The 25,606-nt window shown below is 38.3% G+C and overlaps 1 protein-coding gene across 3 annotated transcripts in view; it reads right to left on the reverse strand.

Annotated features, from left to right (window-relative positions):
- Positions 1-15,928: 15,928 nt before the first annotated feature.
- LOC127434993 (LIM domain only protein 3) overlaps positions 15,929-25,606 on the reverse strand; it is a 74,130-nt gene continuing 64,452 nt past the window's right edge. For all 3 annotated transcript variants that reach the window (XM_051688087.1, XM_051688086.1, XM_051688085.1), the window contains exon 4: positions 15,929-17,923. In XM_051688087.1, the coding sequence (XP_051544047.1) occupies positions 17,818-17,923 (106 nt within the window). In that variant the 3' untranslated portion in view covers positions 15,929-17,817. The remainder of the gene's footprint in view (positions 17,924-25,606) is intronic.

The following is a 25,606-nucleotide window of genomic DNA, read 5'->3' on the forward strand; positions in this document are numbered from 1 at the left end:
TGCACACTTCTCAAACAGAAGGCACAAACAGCATCCTTCCTAGACCAGTCCTTCTGAGGCTGTAGGCTAGACTCCTCCTTAGCACTCAATGCTAGAATGAGACAGTCTAGTAAGTGTGCATGGCGAGCCATAAGCTTAGAACCATGTGATATTTTACTTAAATATACTTCATTATATTATACTTCAGAAAACGAGAAATATGTCCTTAATCCCTTCATTATTTTAGCAAAATGTTTTATTCACAAAGCTAGAGTCACTCAAAAAAGCCTTTATATAATACATTTTGCAACACTGATCTTAGAATTTATATTTAAACCCTTTGAAATATGAAAAAACAGAACCCTAGACTTGTAAAAACTATAAAACTTTTAAAGCTTTTCAAAATCATGTAGTTGCCCTTTTATTATTATTATTATTTGTGCTTTGTATCTTCTAATTTGTTGTATTGTCTAAACTACTTGCATTGTTTTGTTTTTTTCTACATATTGTCTTGGTGCAAATGTGAATAAAAACTTGAAGAGAGAAAGAAAAAATAGCAAGCAGCGTCATAAAGTTTTCCGCCTCCGCGGTCACTACTCGGCAGCATTCTATTTCACATTTTTATCCCCTTCCCTCGCAAACTTCACTCGTCTCATGGACTTGGATGTACGTCACTGCTTACGTTGCACGAGTGTCCACTACTGGCGGAAGTTGTGCAATGGGTTTAACTAGAACACTCTTAACCCTTGAACACTTGGAGCATGTTGAAGGCTGATGTCAGTTTGTAGAATTATTTAGTGATTCTTGCACCTGAGAAAACAATGTTTTCGGAGATTGATTTCAGAGGCTTATGTATAAATCTTGTCTGTGTATATATATATATATATATATATATATATATATATATATATATATATATATATATATATTAGAATGAATTGTTAGAAAGGATTAATCAAGATTTACACAAAGGAAAATGTTAGCATAACAATGAACACAGGCTATAACTGTGTGATAAACTGTTTAAGGTAGCTACAAGTATTATGCTGTTAAATCTCATCTCAATATAACTTTTCTAAACTGCTTAATTGACCTAACTTCACTTCCATCATACATTACAGTTGTGTGGGGGTGGGGTTTATGAAGTGCAATCTGCTGTCACATCACAATCGAGTTGCATTGTGGGATATGAAGCTGCCTGAAGCGTACATCAGAGTAGGCTCGCTCCCTCGGTCAAAATCGAGGGGTTGAGGATCTGTCAACAGAAACTTCCCTCGCTTATTGAATGAAGTGGAACGGACTTCCAAAATGGTGGTGGGGATTCCCCCAAGGGGAAGTACTTAGGGGAGTTAGCGAGTGGATGTTAAAAGTGAAGTGGAACGCAACCCTCATTTTCCACCCTTTTTAAAAATAATTTGCAAAGGATTGTGGGTGATTGAAGGCCACAAAGGATACACCTGATGCATCCTTCAAGAATGCTGCGAAACGAGGCTTCCTTCCAATTGTCCTCACAACTGAGATGGCCTTCAACTGTGCTTGATGACATGGCAGCCGAGATATTCAGCCTAACAAGGCTGCAGCCAAGCACCCTTAAGTGTGCTTAAGGTGAAATAACTAGCATTCTTGCCGCCTAACAGGGTATGATGTGAGCCACTTACATATGTGCATCTGCAGAGTTGAGATTGAAGCCAAGTATAGAGACAGAAGCATTTGGCCCATTCAAACCCCATTAGATTTTTGAGTCAAGTAGATTTTTGAATTCAACTTCCAAAAAAAGTATCTTTAGTTTGCACAATTATTGAAGTTTAAATTTCAATTTCAATTTAAATAAAAATGTAAGTTTGACATTTATTTGTCTAGAGCCAGTGTTGGGTAAGTTAAAAAGTATATAAAAAGTAGTCCAATACAAATTACTAACTACTTTCAAAAATTCTAATCAAATTACTTTACTTCATTGAAAAATTAATGACATTACTAATTACTTTTCTTTTCAGTTTTTTTTTTCACCCAACAAATTTAAAATAGTGTCTATTTTCACCTTGTTCATTATCGTACACCCTTCAGCTGTCACAGAAACGCAAACAGACGTACATATGAATTCACATTTTAACTGTATTACACATACTATATTTTTTGGAAATATTTATAACCTAAATAATTACTTTTATTGAAAGTCAGTAACTATAATCTGATTACAATGTAATGCATTATATTACTTTTGTGCCTAAAAGTAATTAGATTACAGTAACTAATTACTTTGTAATCCAATTACACCCAACACTGTCTAGAACAACAACAATGCATCTGCCATGATTCACTGTTGTTTGCCTTGTGTTTCTCCCTTGTCATCTGTTCCTCCCAGACTACATTTCCCATAATTCCCTGCCCTCATCACTGCCAGCTGTCCTTGATTGTCCTCACCTGTGTCTCATTAACTCATTAGTCTTTGTGTATATAATGCCCTGTTGTTTGCTTGTTCTTTGTCAGTTGTTTTGTGTTTTGACCTTCCATGTATGACCAGTGCCCTTCGTAGATGTTGCCGCCTGTTCTTGGTTCCCATTGTGGATGTTTTGTTTTGTTCCTGTGTTTACCTGTTATTTTGTACTTGTTTATTTTTCATTAAACTCCTTAGCTGCACCTAGATCCAGCTCTCGTGACTTCCTTCCAGATCATTACAGCATCATGCTCAGTTGCGATTTTGCTTGGTTTATTAGTAAAGTTTAAAAATAATTTATTTATATAATGTTCATATGTTTATATATATATGAAAATGTATTTATTTAATTAAAATATTTATTTAATTTTTTTTAAATATATATTTAAAAAAATTTAAATAAATATTTTAATATTAAATATAAATACATTTTCATATATATATATATATATATACTACTTACCTTTTCTTTGGTCATGTCTTATCTTGCTTATGAGCCAGGACTGCCACTGGTGCCCCTTCAAAAAAAGGTGCATGATGCTCCTGGGTGGAGAGGCATGTTTGTTTGCATGTCTGAGGTTAGGCATGTTTTCATGGTGTGTGCATCTTAATTACGACCCCTGAAAGGTCTTAGTCTTGTATAATGTGTAGTTTGTTGTGTTAATGATACTGGTAATAAGCAGTGATAACTGAATCACTGCATTGTGGCAAAATACCCCACAATTAGCTCTGCTAATCTATGAAGCTCAAACCAGATTCATATATGATGTTTAATTCAGGGAGATTTATAATTCAGGAAGATTTATAATTTACCTCCAATCACTGGCAGGGTAGAAACAAGGAGGTCTATAATACCTGGAGAAAGCTATCCGTTAGCATTCCCATTGATCTCAATGCCAGTTGTTTGGCTAGTGCAAGAAGAAAGTGATTTAAAAAATTTACCAGCTTTGCTCATGGGCACTCTGCATCTAGGTTTTTTTGAGCTAATCACCTGAGCCATAAATGCCATGTGACTGATCACTCTGTAGCCACAGAAAAATTACATCATGACAATGCTAATTGGCTAATGGCACCATTGACGTGAACGCCACAGGCAATACATTTACTATAATATAATGAAATATTAAAGGTTTTTTTGTTGCATACATAAATTTAATTTTGTCAGAATACACAGCTACTTTTGAATAGCAGTCATACGTGAAAGATGCTTTTTGCCCCCCAGTATGGTGTAGTTACGGCATCTACCAGCAGGGCCTAACTGGATCATGCAAACCAGTCAAAACTTGACAACTTGGGTAGAAATTTCACTTGTAGTGAGTAATTACCATTATCTAGTCCCTGCTACACTGGCTTTATCAGTTTTTAGGGGTTCAACCCTGAAGGGCTAGGAACCCTATTGTTTTTGTCAGTATTTTTATTATTATTTTTCTGCCCTAAAACTGATCATGCAGACCAAACCGTAAGCCCTAGAGACTTGAAACTTTCAGGGATGGTAGTACTCTGGCCCATAGGAACAAAATTCTTTTTTCCAGTGATTCCTTGAGTAATGGCGAATCTTTTAAGCTCTGGCCAATTATGGCTCCGCCCCCTTATTTTCTGTTTGAAAAAAATTCAAAATGAACTCGTCCTAGGCCGTTCACCTGATTGGAACCAAACCTGTCCCAAAATGACAAGTTGTTAAAGGAATTTTGAACTTTTGATTTATCGTCAAACGGTACGCCAAAACATACGTAGTGGGGGTGGCCACTTTTACTAAAACGGTTAACACTTTTGAACGGATTGAGATATTATCACCAAATTTGGTACACTTATGTATGGGGTCATTCTGAGGACACACAAAAACTGTGTGTCCTCAGAATGAAAATTGCCTCTATCTCTTGGTGTCGCTATAATAATTAGAAAACTAAAAATGGCTCTATCTCTGGAACCATTGGTCTGATCGACTTTAAATTTTGCGACTTTAAATTTTCCAAGGTGCCATCTAGGTTTATGAGGACAGTCTAATATCTTGAAAATCTTGAAAAACATGTCCGCCATCAACCAATCAGATTTTAGCAGCAATTTGATAATGTTGAAAAAGGCGTATCGAAACGAAACATGGTAGGCTCTTTGTCTCTTGGCCCAAGAGGTCTGTGCAAAATTTGAAAACTATTGGCCATCATAAATCAATGTATATATGGATGTCTTTCACAAAGAAAATAAATACTTTTTTTAACTAGTCCTAGGCCGTTCGCCCGATTGGAACCAAACCAGTGCAGAAAGATTCTCTGGAGTCCCAATATGAATAATTATTAAAAAAAAGTTTGAACTTTCGATTCGTCATCGCAGAGGTAGGCCAAAATGTACAAAGGGGGCGTGGACACTTTTTAAAAATGGTTATAACTCTTGAATGGAGTTAGATATCATCAACACTTATGTAGGTCAATCTGAGGACACATTAAAAAAAATGGGTACCTCTGCCTCTTGGTGGCACTATAACAGTCAGAAATGTAAAAAATACCATGTCTCTGTGCTACCTAACCTGATATTTCTGAAAATGAAAGCTACACTATGTAACTTTTGGCCCTCTAACGGTTAAAAAAGAAAACTACATGCGTGGAAGGACATTATTTTGTTTGTGCTTCAGCTCTGCTCCTCTGCATGGATGAATGTGGTTCGAGGCACTGGTGTACACATGAATACTGGCCATCTTCTCAGAGCGAATGGACAAATAAATAACGAAAGAAAGGAAAAGACGGATATCCGAAAACATGTCATCTGAGCAAGTTAGTGCCATATCTTTTGCTGTTGTTTTAACTTATTGGAAACATTGACGAAGTAAATGACGTTACAAAATTTAGGCAACGTTTGTTAACATTAGACATAACGATTGCTAGTCTGATAAGGTCAAACGTTGTAAAGTTTTTAGAACTGCAGGATATTCTGCCCAAATAGACCAAGCTAGTGACTAATTAATAGATTGGCATTGTTACCAACCAATGGTCAACATCATTTCAATACTCACATGTCCTTGGCAAGCCTAGGGCTAAAGGATTTATTTATATAAATTATTTCTGTTTTAAAGAAAAATACACACGTGTGCTAGCAAGTGAAAAGTTCTGCACAGATTACAGTATAATTATTGTATTTCATCACACACACACACACACAGACTCATGCTGGTGCAGCTATCATTATGAGGACTCTCCATGGACATAATGATTTTTATACTGTACAAACTATAGATTGTATCACCTAACCCAACCCCTAACCTCACAAAAAACGTTATGCCTTTTTACATTTTCAAAAAAACATAGTTTAATATGTTTTTTTAAGCACTTTGAATTATGGGGACATTAGAAATGTCCTCATAAACCACATTTATAGCATAATACCCTTGTAATTGCCAGTTTGTAACCTAAACAAATTTCCTCGTAAACCACTTAAACCTGCCCACACACACAGACATGTGTGTGATTACACAACTATACATACACCATATCAATAAAATATCGTACCTGTTGAGTAAGAAAAAAGCCATCTCTGGGTCGCTTTTAAATCCTTTCGGATCTCGGAGTTGTTGCCACCTCTGAAAAGCCAAGCCGATGTTGATTCGGGTTTTATTACGGACTCTGTCACTTTCCCTTTTTGCTTGTAGACTCTGCTCTGTTCGGGGTTTCTTTGTTTTTACAAAGTGATTCCCTGGAGGTTTAGCATTTTGAATAATCCATGGTAAATTTTTCTTGTTCGTTGTGACAACAAACTTTCAGCTTTAGCTACTCCTGCTACAGTAGCCGGATCTTATTTTATCTGTGTATGGATATGACGTCAACACGCACGGGCGAATGACTTATGAATGCAATTTCCCGCGATATCCGTCCCGACAGCTTTAAAATATTTATCATATAATAATTATAGGTTTATCAAAGTGTATTTGGGTGAAGTAAATACATGGTTTGGAAGATGGATTTTTGCTGCACTCTCTCATTAATATCATTTTGTTATTTTTTTAACAGAAAAAGTTACATATTGTAGCTTTAAGGCACTTTATCATTGTTTTAGTTGCAAACTGACTGTCTAATTAACACTTAATATCTGTTACATATGTTCTTAAAGGACCTTAAAGGCTTGAACCCCATTAATCACTGCTTGCAGCTATATTTTTTTTGTTGTTGTTGTTGAAGAAACTGTCACAGTGTTTTTCCAATACCGGCTAATGATCTGCTAATCTGGAATGAGAAACAGATCCTTAAGCATCCTTACCGGCCGTCTGCTAATCTTTCTGAGGGCTATTTTCCACTGGATAGCATACACTCGAATTGGACCCAAAATTCTTAAGTCCATTATTGCTGCAATAAAGAGCTAATGACCCAACGACGAGAAAATATATTTGCTGTGACACCCATCTCTACGGAGAGGCCGAAAGACAAGGAGTCATTAAGACAGCGTTATCTGGTCCAGATAGCATTGGCATGTCTATGCAGATCATTATTTTCGCCCCTGGAGCCGTTTGCCAAACGTGAAGACGAGCCAGACGAGCAGAGCGTGCACTTGGAATCAGCGGTCAGCTGCGATGTGTGCGGGGTGTGGGAGATGTTAACGATACGTGGCCTGGCAGCTAATGCTCTGTTTAAATGCCCCTAATGACTATTTTATGAAAGAAACTTGCATTTTATTTTTTCTTTAGTCCGATTGGGGGGGGGGGGGGAGGGGGTCAGGTTGAGATGTTTCTCAATTCCCCCCACATTCACCTTTATTCTTTTGTCAAGCACAGATCTTTAAAAAATGCCCTTGTGAATAGCGCTGATAAAACAATAACAGTGTGTTAAATAAGGCACAGTTTGTACTATCTGCCTCAATGCATTCAGAGAATGTTCCTAAGCTCATCTTGTGTTAAATGAGCTGATAAAAAAAGGACGTTTTAGGGGAATGAAGACTGGAATTTGGTGATGTTGTATCTCCTGTGAGTTTTATAAATACAGGCTGACCACTGTCCATTCCTATGAGGTCTTTCCAATATGTTTTTTTTTAACTTGCATCATGGCACCGGGGATGGCCCCATTGGTATGGAGCTCTCCAGTTCTTTTGCCATTTTTGTTTGTTTGTCCTGTGTTTAGTCATTTATTTCAGATCAGTTTTACCAGAGACGAACTGCTGAATATTCGGCAGCACACGTCAGACAAACTTTTACAGGTTTTTGATTATTCTAACATTTTGCTGGACATTTTAGTCGGAGGAGCAGCAGTGTTGCACAAGCGCATTAAAAGATGCAAGCGTGGGAAGCAAGTCGGCGCGCTGGTCAAGTTCCTACAGCATGGCTTTCGAACCGTGCTGCCAAGCATCAAAAAAAATTAGAACTTTGCAAATTCTGCTGCATTGTGCTTCACGGAAACCTGGCTGAGTGAAACCATTCCAGACAGTGCATTACATCTACCTGGCTTCCAGCTGTTCAGAGTGGTTTGCACTTCGGAGTTAACGGGGAAAACGAGAGGCAGAGGAACATATTTTTACATCAACAAATGTTGGTGTACAGATGTAACAACGCTGAAGAAGATGTGCTGTCCTAATTAAGAGGCACTCTTAATAAACTGTAAGCCTTTCTACTCACCACAGGAGTTTTCCTTATGCATTCTTGTACGTGTTTATATTCCTCCACACGCGTGTGTGAGTGCAGCGCTGCAACAGCTGGCTGATCAGATCACAGATATGGAACAAAAATACCCGGACTCACTTATTATTATTTTTGGGGATTTTAACAAAGCAAATCTCACATATGAACTGCCCAAATACAGACAGCACATTACATGCCCCACCAGAGACAGAAATATACTGGATCATTGCTACACAACAATAAAGGATACATATCGCTCTGTCCCTCGAGCAGCTTTGGGACTCTCTGATCACTGTCTGGTTCATCATCTTCCGATCTACAGGCAGAAACTAAAATCAGCTAAACCTGTTGTAAGGACTGTAAAGAGATGGACCAATGAAGCATAGATGGAACTACAAGCCTGCTTTGACTGCACAGATTTGAGTGTTTTGATGCTGCAGCCACAGACCTGGATGAGCTCACAGATACTGTGACATCATATATCAGTTTCTGTGAGGATATGTGTATTCCTACTAAGACTTATTTAACATACAACAATGACAAACCATGGTTTAAAGCAAACTCAGGCAGCTTCGTCAGGCCAAAGAGGATGCTTACAGAAGTGGGCATAAAATCTTGTATAATCAGGCCAAAAACAGACTGACAAAGGAGATCAGAGTGGCTAAAAGAAGCTATTCTGAAAAGCTGAAAAACCAGTTTTCTGCCAACGACCTGGCATCAGTGTGGAGAGGCCTGAAAGTCTTTATCAACTACAAGACACCAATCCCCCAACACTGTAGGGAATCAACAATTGGCTGATGACCTAAATGTGTTTTACTGTAGATTTGAAAAGCCCAGTCACACACCCACTCTGACCTTCACAGCACACAAACATTTACACCTCCTGCAACCCCCCTCCTCACCTCTCCTGCTACTCTACCTGCACTTAAGATCTGTGAAGAGGATGTGTTCCAGGTCACAGGAAAACAGAAGACAAAATAAGCACAGGGCCCAGATAGTGTTTCACCCACTTGTCTAAAATCCTGTGCTGGCCAGCTGGCCCCCATCTTCACACAGATCTTCAACAGATCATTGGAGCAGTGTGAAGTTCCCTGCTGCTTCAAATGCTCCACAATCACCCCCATCCCAAATAAACCCAAGATCAAAGGACTTAATGACTACAGGCCCACCTGAAGGACATCACTGAACCCTTTATTAATCCCCTGCCTATCTAGCAAACAGGTCTGTGGATGATGCAGTCTATATGGGACTGCATTACATACTTCAGCATCTAGACAGTCCAGGGACCTATGCAAGGATACTATTTGTTGACTTCAGTTCAGCTTTTAACACCATAAACGCCACTCTCCTATGGACTAATTTAACCCAGCTCTCTGTTCCTGCCTCTATCTGTCAGTGGATCACCAGCTTTCTGACAGACAGGCAGCAGCTAGTGAGAATGGGGAAATTCACCTCCAGCACATGTACAATCAGCACTGGTGCCCCCAGAGATGTGTACTCTCCCACTACTCTTCTCCCTGTACACAAATGACTGCACCGCCAAGGACCCCTCTGTTAAGCTCCTGAAGTTTGCAGACGACACTACAGTCATTGGCCTCATCCAAGATGCCGATGTGTCTGCATATATAAGGGCAGTTGAACAGCTGGCCGTCTGGTGCAGTCAAACAATCTAGAGCTGAACACACTTAAAACAGTGGAGATGACAGTGGCCTTTTGGAGGAACACCCCAACATTACACCCACTCACCATTCTGAACAGCACTGTGGCAGCAGTGGAGTCATTCAGGTTCCTGGGCACTACCATCTCACAGGACCTGAAGTGGGAGTCCCACATAGACTCAGTTTTGAAAAAGGCCCAGCAGAGGTTGTACTTCCTTCGCCAGCTGAAGAAGTGCAACCAGCCACAGGCACTGCTGATACAGTTCTACTCAGCAGTCATTGAGTCCGTCCTTTGCACTTCTATAACTGTCTGGTTTGGTTCAGCTACCAAGTTAGACATCAGAAGACTTCAAAGGACAGTTTGGACTGCTGAGAGGATTATTGGCACTCCCATACCCACCCTGCTAGAACTGTACACATCCAAAGTGACGAAAATGGCTGGTAAAATCACTCTTGACCCCATTCACCCAGCACACATCCTTTTTGACTGTTGCCCTCTGGCCGGCGCTACAGAGCACAGAGCACCAGAACAGCCAGGCACAGGAACAGTTTTTTTCCTCAGGCCATCCACCTCATGAACAGATAAACTGCCCCCAAATACTTTTCCTTTTGTCAATACATGTGCAATATTCAATCCATCTGTTCCTACTTATACCCATATTTCATTTATATTCTTTAATAAATCCTACCTCTTCTTCAATACATTACATCACCTGCACATAACTGTGTATCTGTATATAAAATATTTGATCAGCATTATTGCTTTATTGTATATTTCTCTTTTTCATCTGTTATACCTTTTTTTATGTCACTATATTTATATATGTTTAAATGTACCGTATATGTTTGTATGTATGTATATACGGTTGTATTTGCACTGGAAGCTCCTGTCACCATGACAAATTCCTTGTGTGCGTAAGCATACTTGGCAATAAAGCTCATTCTAATTCTGAGTTAGACATGTCATTGTTCAGTTGTTGCTCTTTCATGGCTTAGGAGAATTAATGGAGGTCTCATGTATGTTTTGTTGAATTATCAACTTTGTTTCGGACATTCCTTGTAAAGCACCTTAAAGGAGAAATTAAAAGACAAGAACGTCACAATTTTTGACATACAGTATGAGTATAGAACTCTAAAATTAATGTGAATGGCATAGTTCAGATAATTTGGTCTTGGAAGAATTTGATGAGAAATGTTTGAGTTTTTAAAATCTCTGACTTTTGATGACAGACCTTGGCAAATCTGAACACAGTTGTAGACAATGTTGATATCTTTTCTGAATCTCTATCCTCTTGAGACTCAGTAACTGCTGTGTGCATTTTCCATTTCCCTTTTTGAACTGTAACTAATAGCACCAAACAAACATGACAAAAAAATAAATAAATAAATGTCTAGAGCAAATAGTTTTCCTAAAAATTAAAGGCAACATATATTGACAGTTGTGAAATTTTAGATTATAATCATTTTAAATGGCCAGCATCATCCAATCACTGCCATCCAAGTTAAAATAAAATTATACATTATACATTCTGAATCTGTGTACTGATTTCCATTGTCCCATGTCTGCCAAACATGTTGAGTGGTCCAAACATCATCTGCTGGCTGAAACTGAACTTTTGTTAATAAGTTTGGATTGAATGCACTTAGCTGCATAGAGAGCTATAGGATGCTTCCTTGCTCCCTAGTTAGTGAATAACTTAAACTCCATCTGTCTGTCTGCACCTGTCTCAGAACATGTGATAATGCACAGTGAATGTAGGATTTCAAAGGAAAAAATGTGCTAGAGCCACATGCAGCTGCCGTGTGTGTTTATGTTTATGTCTTTTTAAGTTTTCATTAAACATTATTTTGACTGTTCAGCCAGTTCCCGAATCCTTCTTACCCATTTAAAATCTTGTTACATTGGTTCCGAAACCCAGGAGGGAGGAGGGATGCGCTGTTGTGGAGTCCTCGCCACTGCTGTCCGCCCAAAGGAGCAGCCACTGCCGTCCGCCGGGGGATGGAGGAGTCGCTGCCGGCCACCTGGAGCCGCTGCCAGGGGTCGGAGGACTTGCTCCGGTCCGCCCGGGGAGGAGCGGCTGTCCTCCGCCAGAGGGTGGAGGAGTGGTCGAGGACCGGGTGACGGCGTGTCTGGGAACTGGTGAGCAATTTTTTCTCTCTCTCTCCTCTCTCTCTCTCTCACTGTCGCTCCACCTCGCTCTTTCCCTCTCCCCTTTTCCCTCCCCTTGTCTCTCTTCCAGGTCTCTAAAAGCGGGGAAAGCCTGCCAGCAGGCACGGCCTGAAGAGCAACACCCCCCCTCGGAAGGTGGGGGAGGGGGTGGTGGTGTACGTCATGCCGGGGGTTCCCCAGCCTGAGGCAAAAGAGGGAGGACTGTGACGAGGAGGAGGGTGGGGCCGGGCCATGAGTGCGCACGGCCGGCCCCCATTCGGGCTAATCAGCCGAGGAGAGGGATTGAGCTGAGCCGGATGCAGCAGTTCGGGAGAGAGAGAGCCACACGCAGCTGCCGTGTATGTTTATGTTTATGTCTTTTTATGTTTTCATTAAACATTATTTTGACTGTTCAGACAGTTTCCGCCTTCTCCTTGCCCATTTTACCCTTGTTACATACACATTAGTGTACATTGTGTTTAGCTGCATGTCGTTTTGAGATTAATCGCTGAAATTTAAAAAATGGCATATCGGATGAAACTAGAGACTAATCTTTTGACTCAAACAGGTTTCAATATAAAAACTTAATTAGGTTTCTTACCAGATGTAGTTTTGTTGGCGTTTCTCCCAAAGACAAACTCTTCTGTAATCGGCGCCATGTTGTTTTTAAACATGATACATCGATCCATATACAGAAAGTTTAACCCTTTGCTGACAGTACAGAGTCTCCTGAACTGAGATCAATCTGTTTTAATGAATTTAAATGATCTGTTGCATATGGCAAAGTAAAAATACAATGTCCAAGCATGTGTGCACAGGGTCGTACGAGGCTAGAGGAGAGACATGTGAGATTATTGGGGTCTTTTTCTCAAGAGACAAACTGGATTGGATTTTGAATGCACTATTTAAAAAAAAAAAAAAAAAAAAAAAAAAAAAGTACTTATAGTAGGTACTAGTAGGTATTAGTGGGAAAAAAATAAATATCTAAAACAATGCATGGGGATCACTGACTGTCATTTTCAGTTTTCGCTCAGTTTATTAAACAAGTAAAATTATTATAAACATTTTAATATATAGTTTATACTGTTTTATATGAATATAATATTATTTATTTTATTTTACTTATATTATGATTTATTATTTAAATTTGAACCCAGGTCATCTGCATGCTAATCAAAACACTGAAACTCTGAGACTCAAAAAGACATTTGAGATTATTGTGATCTTTTTTGTGAAGAGACAAAACTGAAAAGGAAACTTGAGATTTTGCCAACCCAATCTCATGAAAAGTCATACATAATTTACGAGTTGGCTATTTCATATGGTGTCACATGATGTTGTTTACATAAACTGTAGGACTTCATCACGTGCAAATTTCCGGATGTCTAATGTGGAAGTAAGCGCGAGTTCCGCGCACTAGGCGTTAAGGACATACTTATTAATATTATGCCCTTACCCAAACCCCTTATCTAAACTTAACCAATCAGTAGAGTGTGCAAACATGATAGAAAGCTGTTGTGTTTGACAGAAGCAAATAACTGTTGCGTATTAGATGGAAAAGATGTCCAGCGACGTCACTGGCTGTAGTGAAAGTCGTAGGAATTCAAACGAGTGCAGTCGCACGATATCATACGAATTAGCCAAATTTAGAAAAGTCGTACGAATCCTGACGATTTTGCAGTGAGAGTGTGTTGCATTTTGCTCTTCATTAAATCTCATTGCTGTCTAATAGAATCTATTGAGATATTTTACAGATCTCATTTGTGATATTTCTTTTCTATGGGTAGAGCACCACTAATTGCACTTTCAACATACAGTATGTGTTTTTTAATTGCAGGCATGCAATATTTTCCCCAAACAATTCCTGTGATACTATTCCTAATTATACTTAAGTATTGCTATAATCAGTATCTGGCAGAGTGCATATTACTTCACAGTCCTGTCACTCTAAAGCCAGGAATAATGACAGTGTTATAGCTAACAGTGTGATTTCATCAGATCTTTCTTCAAACACTGCAATGTACGAGACAATTACCGTAAATTAGTGAAGTAGATCCTCCCGTTCCAGGCTGGATTGTTATCTAGTGAGGTTTCAGAGCAGTTTCTGCTTTTTACTGAAGGATTTAACAGCTTGAGTATAATCAAAGACATTTTTTCCTCTGTGTTTCAGGCTAAAGAAATTCAATTAGTTTAATTGGTCTGCTTATTATAGGCTGTAATGTGATGTGAGTGCTACTGTTGTCAAACTTCACAGGCCACTTTAAACAGCCGCTTTAATTAGAGGGAGAACTTTAATCTCAGTGTTACAGTTGAGGAGGATCTTCAAGCAATATTCTGACTTTGCTTGCAAAGCAAACTACAAAAAGGTTTTAAATGGTTTGGGTGTGGGCCTTGGTGAGAGAGTAGCGGTTCGTGTATAGGTTTATTGGTAAGAGGTAGTTCTTGCTTTAGTTGTTTGTATATACCGTTCATACAAGTTTTTATTTTCCATGAATGTGTAACTGTTAAAGGGATGACTTTCTTTCATTTGACTTAAAAAGGAGTTATTCTCTGTGCCTCACTGTAACATTAATGTTTGCCTTTTTTAAAGAAAGAGAGGTACAAGTTGAAATTAATTTTGTGGTAAACATTATGCCACAAATGCTGTTGATTGAGCTTAACTTTCTGAACCTAGAATATCCATTTAAGATCCTCAAACGTACTCTTAAAGACTCCTTATCAGCAGGACTCGTAGATCCATTTCTTTCCCTCTTGCCCTTTTTTCCTTCTCTTAGACTAAAGGGGTGGAAATTTTTGAAGCACAATGACAACAAAATGGCTGACAAAATGACAAATTGCACTTATGATCAATCATGGAGCCGGAAGTGCAGCATGGTCTGGTGGATGGGCTAATGGAGTGGAGACCTGAAGGTTCACCACTGGCTGCTCGGCATCTACAGTGGTGCCCTTGAGGCACTTAACCCAAATTGCTCTAGTAAACACTCCATTGTAGAAATGGATGACAGTGTATGCAAACCAGCCTGTCGGCTTTCTTTAGAAATAGTGAGATCTAGCCTATAAACCACTAGTTCTCAACTATTTTTCAGTCAAGTAGTGGCCCAAGTGGCTCATTGTATAAAAGTAAACAAAAGGGTTAGTTCACCCCATAATTTAAATAATCTCATCATTTACTCACCCTCATGCCATCCCAGATGTGTGACTTTCTTTCTTCTGCTGAACACAAAGATTTTTAAAAGAATATCTCAGCTCTGTTGGTCCATACAATGCAAGTGAATGGTGACCAGACCTTTTGAAAATCACATCAAGGGCACAGAAAAGTAATCTATAAGACTCCAGTGGTTAAATCCATGTCTTCAGAAGTGATATGGTAATTTTGGCTGAGAAAAAGATATTTATGTCCACAAGAAGAATACATCTCCACTTTCACTTTCTGGTCACCATTCACTTGCATTGTATGGACCTACAGAGCTGAAGTATTCAGCAGAAGAAATAAAGACATACACACGTCTGGGATGGCATGGGGGTGAGTAAATGATGAGAGAATTTTCATTTTTGGGTGAACTATTCATTTAAGGCAGTCATTTACCGAACAAAACACATCGTGGTCGGCACAAACCACGTTTTTCCTTATTGCAAGCAAACCCGGATTTAATGCCTGATTTCTTTTGCCTGGAATAGTTTTGTTAATAGATTTAGAGGATGAAGGCATGACACAGAACCTGTCCATGTTGGCATCTGCCAAATTTGGCTAGTTTCTACTAAGCAGACGAATTTGTGCCAAAACACTGTAGAGTTTGATTAGACGCTCCGGCTTTGACATTAACAATAAAAGATATTGGAAGTGTTTTCTTCTTGTTTTTAAAAGTTGATAAGCTATTTATTTTTCCATTTATTATAAATATCCTTACTATGCATGATTATATGGTTAGAGCTTTCTTTTATTTGCATTTTAGCATTGTCTTTTGCTGTAAACAACCCTACCAGAACAGACCTGTGAACCATTATGGGCTGCGACCCACCAGTTGAGAACCACTATGCTTTTTTGGAAAAATAAAAAGACAAAGAGAAGTCACCACACAGTTCTAACACAATAAAACTGTATTACATTTGTGCTTAAAATGATTACAATACAGTATGTACAGTCCTAAAAATAAACATCTCATGCTGGATAACACATAAAAAGAAAATCCATATACAATAGCAAGCAAAAAGGAATATTTTTTTATTTTTTGTTTTATTATGTACAACCACCATATACAAATTAAGTTTGTCCTCATATTTTCTCTAGGCTATGCCCTCAGTTTCAAAAGGGTAAACACAACCCATAAAAGGATTATCAAGGAATAACACTTGAATGTAGTAGGCTACAGTTTTGATTTTCTTGCGCTTGAGCGTTGCCTTGTAAACAAAACCTGGAAAAGACCAGGCATTCAGGTGTTCTGTTAATGCCTACAGTTTATGCGACCTGATTGTGTTTTAAAGAGGAATATGCCAGCTGATCAACACTGGCCGCACAAAAAATACAACATTCAGAAACTGATACTCATCACGTCTGGAGAGTAGACACTTGGCGACTTTGCAGTTATTAACTTCAGGTATAAACATGTCAGGGACAGAGCCTTGGAATTACGCGCAATGACAAAAAGCCTATTAAATAAATACAGTGAAGAAAGTAACCCCCCTTGTTTTTCCAGCCCGCCAACCCCACCAAACCCCATCACATATGTGCCAAACCCAAATGTTTTTAGTGTTCTCTTTTGACCACTAGGGCCTTTAAGGTATAAAACAGGGTTATAGAAGTTTTGCAAAATATGAACAATCTCACTAATGAAATCACATCACTAGATGTTGATGATGACTCGGTCAAAGCCAAAAGATCTGCTAACAGTTGGGTTCCTGCACCTTTTGACCAATGAAATTACATGATTTTTCCAATCATTTGTGATTCCTAGATAATAATAATAAAAAAAATAAATTAAAAAAAATTGGTTCTATTTGTTAAGATCAGTAAGTGCATTAGGTGCCATGAACTAGCAACGAACAATATATTTTTTACAGCATTTGTTAATCATACTTTGGTTAATTTATAGAAATGCAATTTTTTTCATTGTTAATGTATGTTCATATTGCATTAATGTTAATGTATACAACTGAGGTAAAAGTATTTAATTGTTAGTTTATGTTAACAAATACAACCTTATAAAGTGTTACCAAAGATATTGGTACATATAGAGCAATTTCTAGCCAAATAAATAATTTAGAACTGTGAATAACTACAAAAATCTATATTCACATAGACATTTCCATGAGTTTTCCAGGCCATGAAATCACACTTTTAAAATTCTCTGATATTTCCCAGTTTTCCATGACCGTGGGAAACCTGTTGGAAGAGTTAAAACCCTGGAGAGCTGAGCACTGTCTTAAAAATTAAAGTGTAAGGATGGCTGGCTGTGGCTGTTAAGAGAAAGGAAAAAAGTAAGGAAATAGTGATAGAAAAGAAAATGAGGAAACCCATTCAACCTGAGATCTTGCGTTGACATGGCTCCCTTTTTCCTTGCAAACTTGTTCATGCCTTTTCACCAATAAATATCTAGTTTATTTTCTATATTTTATTAAACTCTGTGCTCCTCACCCTGTATAGAAAGTTGAAATGGCAATTGTGATTTGGACAGGGGCCTTGGAGTGGGGCTGTATTTGTGTGGGTTTGTGTGTGTGTGTATGTTCACAAAAGTTAGGCCATTGAGATGACAGTCTTCATAAGGCCATCAGGTAGAGTCATTAAGACCACAGTCAAAGTCCGTGACCACTTTCCCGAGAGCTCCTAAAATTTCTCCCACAAAAAACGTCTCTATGGCTAATCTGTACAGTACCGTCGCTTATCTGGGGTCTTTATATATACAATGTGATTGGGGACAGGAGCTAGAGAGGACACTAGTGCTTTTTGTGTCTGATTGCATGTCCCCTTCAGGTTCTCTCTCAGCTCTCTTCCCTCATGGTCAAAGGGCGGTTAGCGGACCTGTGGCGCATAGCCTTCCTTCATCAGCCCTTCCTCATAGTCTGTCTGGCACAAGATCATGTTGTTCTTCAGGAAGAATTTGTCTCCGACGCAAAACCTGCACAGGCAAAACAAGAAAAAATGCAGTTTATATAAGGGTGTTTCTTCAACTACGGGCAGTATTGGGTGTAATCTGATTACAAAGTAATTAGTTACTGTAATTACTTTCGAGTCAAAAAGTAGTTCAAAATATACTGTATATATATTTTTAAATCTGATAATCTTAACAGTGAAATTAACAAACCATTTCAATATTTATTTTATGAAATGACAAGTGTCAGAGTAGAGCGTACTTGAGATGAAATATGAGACTTGATGTGTGAATATCACAACATTTTTTGTTGTGTATCGAAATGTAACTAATTCTGTCAAATTATGAAAAAAAGTTAAAATATTATTAAATTGTGTGTATTTTGTGTGTATAGGAAATTAGCCTCAGCAAAACAAAGAAGTGTGCCATTTATTTCCAAAAATGTAATTTTCACCACCAAATGTTATCAAACAAAATAAATAATTTGAGATGTGGTGGAAATTATATTTGTTAGTTCAGTAAAATGACAAAAAAGACAGAATTCTGCTGTGATGTATGTTATGTCCACTGTTGCACATAAATTAAACTAGTGTGGAAAGTGTTTTAATGAGTTTTCTTAAAGTCCACAAGGCCAAAAGTGCCCATGGTTGAAGAAACACCCGTAACATGGGAGGTAAACAGAAGTACTCATTAATACCGAATGTTGTAGACTTCCCCAAAGACCGATAAAGACATGCTTGCCATAACCACCCCCTCAATATTAGTGTGCATCTAGAGGACTTGTCCTGAGGACACACGCCTTGGATAGAGTATCTCTAGAGTGTATCACAAGGGTAGAATACATCTTCTTTACCTGCAGCAGTTTCATAAATAAACCCCACAGACGGAACGCAGACTCCACTGCTTTAGCATTGCCCAACAGGCCACTGTCTCAATTGACCTTTTGAAAAGAAGATTATGTTGGTCAGGCAGAAGAGAGAAACAAAGAGAACGGTGGAAAAAGGGAACGAGTGTGAGAGAGTTTGGTGTGTCGAGTCATCCTGAGGGCCGCTTATCTTGCTTGCAGCGAGAGTTTGACAAGGTCGGCGTGCCATCAAGCGCTCGTGTTTACTGCCGTGGTTGGCCAGTGTTCCAAACCCAAACCCTCCCTCCCTGATTTCACTTGTGGAGGACTGAGAAAGAGAATGTGTTTGAGTGTTTCTGCTGGTGCCTATTAGTCCATCTTCACCATTTTAACTCTGATTAAATGTCTATGCTGGAGGCAATATGGAGAATGCAATTTTTCAGCAAACTACACAGAGATATGCAATCCACTCCCAATCTATCACCAATTAGGAACTTTAAAGGAGTGTGCGAATTACATAATGACTTTCAGGGTGAAGGACATTTTATCAGGAATATTTATAGGTAATTTTAAGGTTTGCCTCGTGCAACATAATTTTTCATCTCTACACATTGTTGGTAAACCTCAACTTACTTTAAAAAAAATAAATAAATAATACAAAAAAAAAAAAAAAAAAAAAATAATATATATATATATATATATATATATATATATATATATATATATATTTTATTTTATTTTATTTTATTTTTTTTTTTTTGGGAGATAACTATATATAAATGAAAGGATATCTAAACTGTAATTTTTTGTACAAAACAAACCCAGAACTTCAAGTGAAAAATTGAGTACGTTGCAGCCTTTTTAGGCAGAATTTAATTACCAAAGAAGCCTAAAAACCAAACACATGATACACAGCCCTGATGAGGGATCACAGCAGCAGGCTAGCTTTCTACCACACATGCAACAAACTAAACTCGCATTCACATGACTTGCTTCAGCATTGCTGAATACATTAAGCTGTATGAGTTTTAAACATTACAGCATCAGCATTTCCCTGACCCCTCTTAAATTTGAAACTCGTTCAACTTTTACCGTTTTGCCGCTGACCTTTCGAAGCTTCAGCCAATGATTACCTCAAAACAAGACGTTCTCTGTAGCACTTTTCATGTGGAGTTCAAATCAGTGTGAATCATGTGAATGCGGCTTCATGATTTCTGTAGCTAAGTGGATAGCCACAGCATACCTGCTGATTAATATTGTGGAGGATGAGGTGTAATGTAAAATTTAAGAGATGTAATGCAAATTGCAATGAATATGCAACCTATGGTTGCATAGTTCTTTAAATTAGTCAACCTCTCATGTATAATTTGGGAGACATGTAATGTTACTTGAATATGTGCTATTTTAGTACATTTCTATATTTATACTAGGGTTGCATGGTATACCGGTGCTACGGTAATATCGCAATACTAAAGCTTCAAAATACTGGCCATGCCACAGTATTTTTTAAAAGGTAGTACCATAAGTAAAAACCTTCATTTGAATCAGTTCTTTAAAGTAGTCTTTTCGAGTGGCGTCCCCTTCACGCAATGCCCTTTAAGAGCGCAAAATGCTGTTTAGAATTTTCCCCTTATATGATATTGTTTATTTTTCGATGCTTCAAACACATATGTTTGAATCCCAGCATGTTAATTTGTTGGTTGTGTCTCCTAATGGACAATATGGATTAAAACAAAACATTAGAGAGTGAGAAGCTTTTTAAAAAATGCAATTCACCAAGCGAGATTTGGAATTCTTTTGGGTTTGGCTGATGAGACTGGGAAAACCCATCGGTCGTGAATGTCTACAAAGATTTCAAGCCAAAGGGGGAAATGCCAGCAACCTTATTAAACACCTTTGGACACATCCCACTGCCTCTGCAGAATACACACGGGTTAGTGCAACTTCATTTAACCTTAATGCTTCACCGTTTCTCTGAAAAACCGAACGTTGCACTTGTTTATTTTTTTCCAATTACAAATGCATGGTAGCGATAACGTCACACTTATGATTGGCGCCAATGGTTTGTACCATCTACTTAAGCTTGCAAAGCTTTTGGGAAACACAGCCCAGATCAGTTTGATCATGCCCCTGAGTCTTGCGATCAAGCCGGTGTGTGTGTAATCTGCATTCCCGCTGCTGTTTACCAGGAGAGAGGGGCTGAAGCGGTTCTAATAAAGAAACAGCAGCTCAAAACAGTCTTTTCAACATTACAATATCTTTATATGTTACCAACATTCAAAAAATCATCGAAATTATGGAATAAAGGTTTAAAGCCATTGCATTTTGAACTGGCTGTTTTTCTTTTTTTTTTTTTTTTTTTTTTTTTACAAACTAAGAATGTATTAGGTAACAAGTTAGTCCATTTGAGCCTTCTCCCTGTTCCTCCATTAGTCCTTTTCACCACTTTTGGAGCTGTGTGTGGAATGACTAGTTTTTAGGAACCACTATGACAAACTGTATTAAGAATTAACACTATCGTGTGGTATCGTGATACTACTTGGTATCGTAATACTTTAGCTGGTATACTATCGTAAGTTATGATTATGGTATCGTGACCCTAATTTATACTCTGGAAGGCTTTGTTTGGTAAATGTTAATAAAACATTATGGTTTTGTTTTCTTTCCTAATAAGGAACTAAATGCATTTTGACAGGAAAAGTTTATATATAGAGTAAACTTTCAAAATCTGCAATTAATCATGATTAACTCTAAAAATGTATGCGATTTATCGTGATTAAATATTTTTATCCACTGATAGCACTGATGTTGAGTACTGCCCGATACTGACATACTGCCCGATACTGATCGCACACTTATGCAAGCTGAGTTTCAGATTACTTTTCACAATAATTGGCAGGTACTCGATTACAAAAATAATTGATAGACTAACTTGTAATCTAACTTTTATCATTACTGAAACGTTTTAAAACTCTGTTGAAATGTATACTTTATTGAAAAAAGTTGTCCTTTTATAGATCCCCCCCAGAATGTTTTTACGATTGCCCCTCATAATGTGCACCCTGCTCTTAAACACGTTTCCAAATGTTTAGAACTCATCTAATAACTATTACCCTTTCCATCATTCTTGAATATAACGAGCGAGCGAGAGAATACTTCGTAAACGGCTCTCTCCTTCCTTCCTCCCTCCTGCACAAAAAAAGCTCTGGAAAACTTTCTATTCGTTATACATGGCAATGTCAAGCAGAAAGGCACAGGCATTAGTTTGGAGCAAGTATCAACAAGTAATATCCATTAATCGCGCTTGTTGACATGGTGATTAACACAAAGCAGAGGTGTGCTTAATGTAATGGTGTCATTCACTCCAATAAAAACGTCCTGTTTAAATGACACATTCTTGCCAGGAATCCATTAGTGTCTGTCTTCTGTGACATGCTGCCCCTTTCCACCTCCTCTTCTGAGCACCTCCATCTTGCTCATCCTTTCTTTTTGTCTGTCTCCCGCTCTCTCTCTTGACTAATAGGATCTTTCTGTGTTTATTTACAGCCCGTGTTTTCTGTTCCCTTTTAGCCTCGTCGCCGCCCCGTTTCACAGCACCCAAATTGTTTCTGCTTGGTGAAATGTCAACAGCGTTTGTGACATCGGAGTGCCAATTATGACGAGGATATTGCAGTCAGCCCATCAGAAGAAGCAGTAATAAATGCCCTTGTTCTGCCCTCCGTTTTCTATGTGTGCAGTCATTACCGATCTCCACATGTTCCGAGCACCTACATTACCCTTAGCTTGATACACCCCCTTTGCCCTCCCTGTTCAATCTCTCTTCCCAGATGAGTTCAACTTCACATTGCATTAATCGTTTTTTAGTATTTTTTTGTCAAGTGGAGGGGAAAAAACTAAACATGCCTGATATAAAGAGTTTGTTCAGGTATGACCATTTTTGATCCTTTTTATGTGTTTTCACTTTTAACTATAGGGCTCTGCTGATACATACAATTGGTCCCACTTTGGGAGTCCACAGTGAAAATGTGGAATTCAAAATCTTATTTAAATCAATAAAAAAAAAAAAATTGTTTTGGGATTTTGAAAAATGTAGAAAGAAGTATTTAAGATTCTGCACAATTTATAGGTCACTAATCAAATACGCAAATTTGTAACATTGACCATATGAACTCCTTTGTACAAAAAGTCACATTTTCTTGCTACCATTGAAGCACACTTTGGAACATTCTTAAATCATGTTGTAATAACATGGAATTTCACTCAAATTGTTATGCTGATGATAAAATTTTTCATTTAAAAATAGGTATTAGATTAAAAGAATGCAAAATAGAGGCATTTTCACTAGTGGGCTCAGACTTTTGGACCTGACTGTATATCAATATATTGTGATTATTTTTTCCTCACAATATTTTATTGATACTTTAGATGCTTGCATTGCGATTAAACATCATATCTGCATTAACATTTCCTACAGTTTAAGTAATGAAAAAGGAGGTTTCATTTGCAAATCTATTATGATATTGTGATGTATCGCGATGTATTGAATCATGACACGTATCGCAATGTGTATCGTATCATGAAGTAGTTGTCGATACCTACAGTAACTTTAATTAACAATGCCTCCTTGATCTCCCAGGCTCTCTTTCTTTTCTTTCTTTGACGTTCCCCCATTTATACATATCTGACTCTCTCTCTATCTCTCTCTCTCTTTCTACTTTTCCTCAGGTGTGACAGTAATGATGAATATGTCTATTGAGACCAATCTTGTTAAAGAAAAGATGGCTTCCAAGGCAGTGGACTTAATGATGTATGGCTTCGTTAGCTATTTGCCTCTGAGGTCTGTGTTAACTAGAGTAGTAACATTCCTCTTCTGTGAAATAACATGCTGGCGCTGAGTGGCCGAGAGAGAACTAGAAAGAGTGAGCGAAGAAGAGAGAGAAGAAATGAATCAAGAAGGGAGGTCTGTAGATGGAGAGAAAAGAAATTGGAAAGAAACCTTACTAAATGTCATTGGGTGTGAACAAGACATTATGATACAGAACAAAACGGAACAGAATAAAACTGAAATAATTGCAGCAGCTCAAAAAAGGGACTGCAGAGACAGTATATATGGGGGGTAGACTCATAGGACAATTATTATGGTGGCTGTAGAAATGGAAGTCCAGCCTTTCAGTAAAAAGAGCCAATCACCTTTTTGATACAGGCATCATCTGCTTGTTTACTCTAGAATGTACAGTTAGCAAGCGCATTAGCAGGACCAGTCTGAAAAATTACTACGTTCAGGAATATAACTCTACATGGTGCAAGCTGATAGGTTCTTTGAACTTGTTATCTGTTATCTAATCAGTTCTCTCACATGTGATATGTTAAGCCAGTCGGCTCACATGGTGTAAGATGATAGGTCCTTTGACATGTAATCTGTTAGCCAGTCAATTTGTGTACTCTTTTTGCCTAACATTTAAATTTGCTCAGTTTGCAAGTAAGCTAATTTCACTGCAGCACACTTCAAGAGTTTTCTCTGAAACCCTCCTCCTCCCCAGCTTCACTGGTCTAGATCTTCTACATGGGTATTTATGTCTAATTGTGCAGCAGCATGTCATACATGCTTGGCCTTTTGTTTGTCTAATTGTGCAGCAGCAGCAGCATGTCCGTGTACGTTCTAGCAGTACCAAGTCTTTGTACTTTCCATCACTACCAATATTCAATCGAGATGTCATTCCCACATTAACATGCTAAATCTTTCCAAGAGTTGTCATGACTGAAATTCAGATGTGCTAGCATGATTTGAGCTGAAGAAGCTAAATTTATGACACCATTGTTGTCTGTATTTATTTCTGGTTTAAACAATATTATAAACGTGTATCTTGACCGTTTTGGAGATTTCTGTCTTTCCTAATTCAAGTAGATAGGAGCTGTACTTGTATCATCTACAGAGAAAATTAAGATGGCTGCAGAGCTGACTCACCTTAAAGACTTGCCCATGTAATGGCTTGATGAGCACAGTTTAATTTTCCTTTTTTTTTTTATGCATCTCCTATTGATTTAGGAAGGAAATATTGAAGGGCTTGTCCCTTTTTTTTTTTTTTTTTTTTTTTTTTACAAATAGGCTTAAAATAGCCCTTTTTTATATCCCAGCTGTAAACCAAGATTTGCTACTTGCTAGTCAGTTGCAGGTGGGTATTATGGATAGGGACATTCTAAAGAGCATTTTATTGGACAAAAATCTGTGTAGTGCAAGATGAGTCATCAGTATTTTTAGTATGTTTTCCCAGAAGAGAATTCTATTTGTGAATTTTGTCAGTGTTTAGTAGTACACTAGCACATACAGTAGATGGCCTCAAAGCTAACAGACATGAACTAAAAGCCACAAAACTCTCATTTTGATGTCATAGGGACTTTGGGGTGCAACAGCATTGTTTCTTCTAATGAGTGAAGACTAGAACTCAGGTACACTGAACTCTCTGAAGAAAAAAAGATCACTGTTTGGGTCTAACAGGCTGAAACTGCAGTCCCTGAGCATGTGCGTTCCAATTTGGTTCGATCACTGCAGACTCTCCGACAAGGACAGTGACCCATACTAGTGACCTCTCTGCCCTGCCAACCAGGCCTTGGCCTTCTTCACATCTCCCGGGAGGGCTCTGAGCAGCATAAACCAGGCCCATCACCAGGATCTGGGACTTCTAATACTGGCTGTTGAGGCCCGAGCGGACGACAGACTCATTGATTAGCTGTCCCCCAAGGGCTGATCTGTGTCTAACGGTCTCAAAACCACACAAACATGCCACATGCAGTAATCCCAATCTCTGTTAACCAAGTGGAGGATATAGACTCCAGCCAGATGAGCAGATTCATATTCAACTCATAAG

Source organism: Myxocyprinus asiaticus, chromosome 45 (genome assembly GCF_019703515.2).
Source record: "Myxocyprinus asiaticus isolate MX2 ecotype Aquarium Trade chromosome 45, UBuf_Myxa_2, whole genome shotgun sequence".
NCBI classification, from domain to species: Eukaryota; Metazoa; Chordata; class Actinopteri; order Cypriniformes; family Catostomidae; genus Myxocyprinus; species Myxocyprinus asiaticus.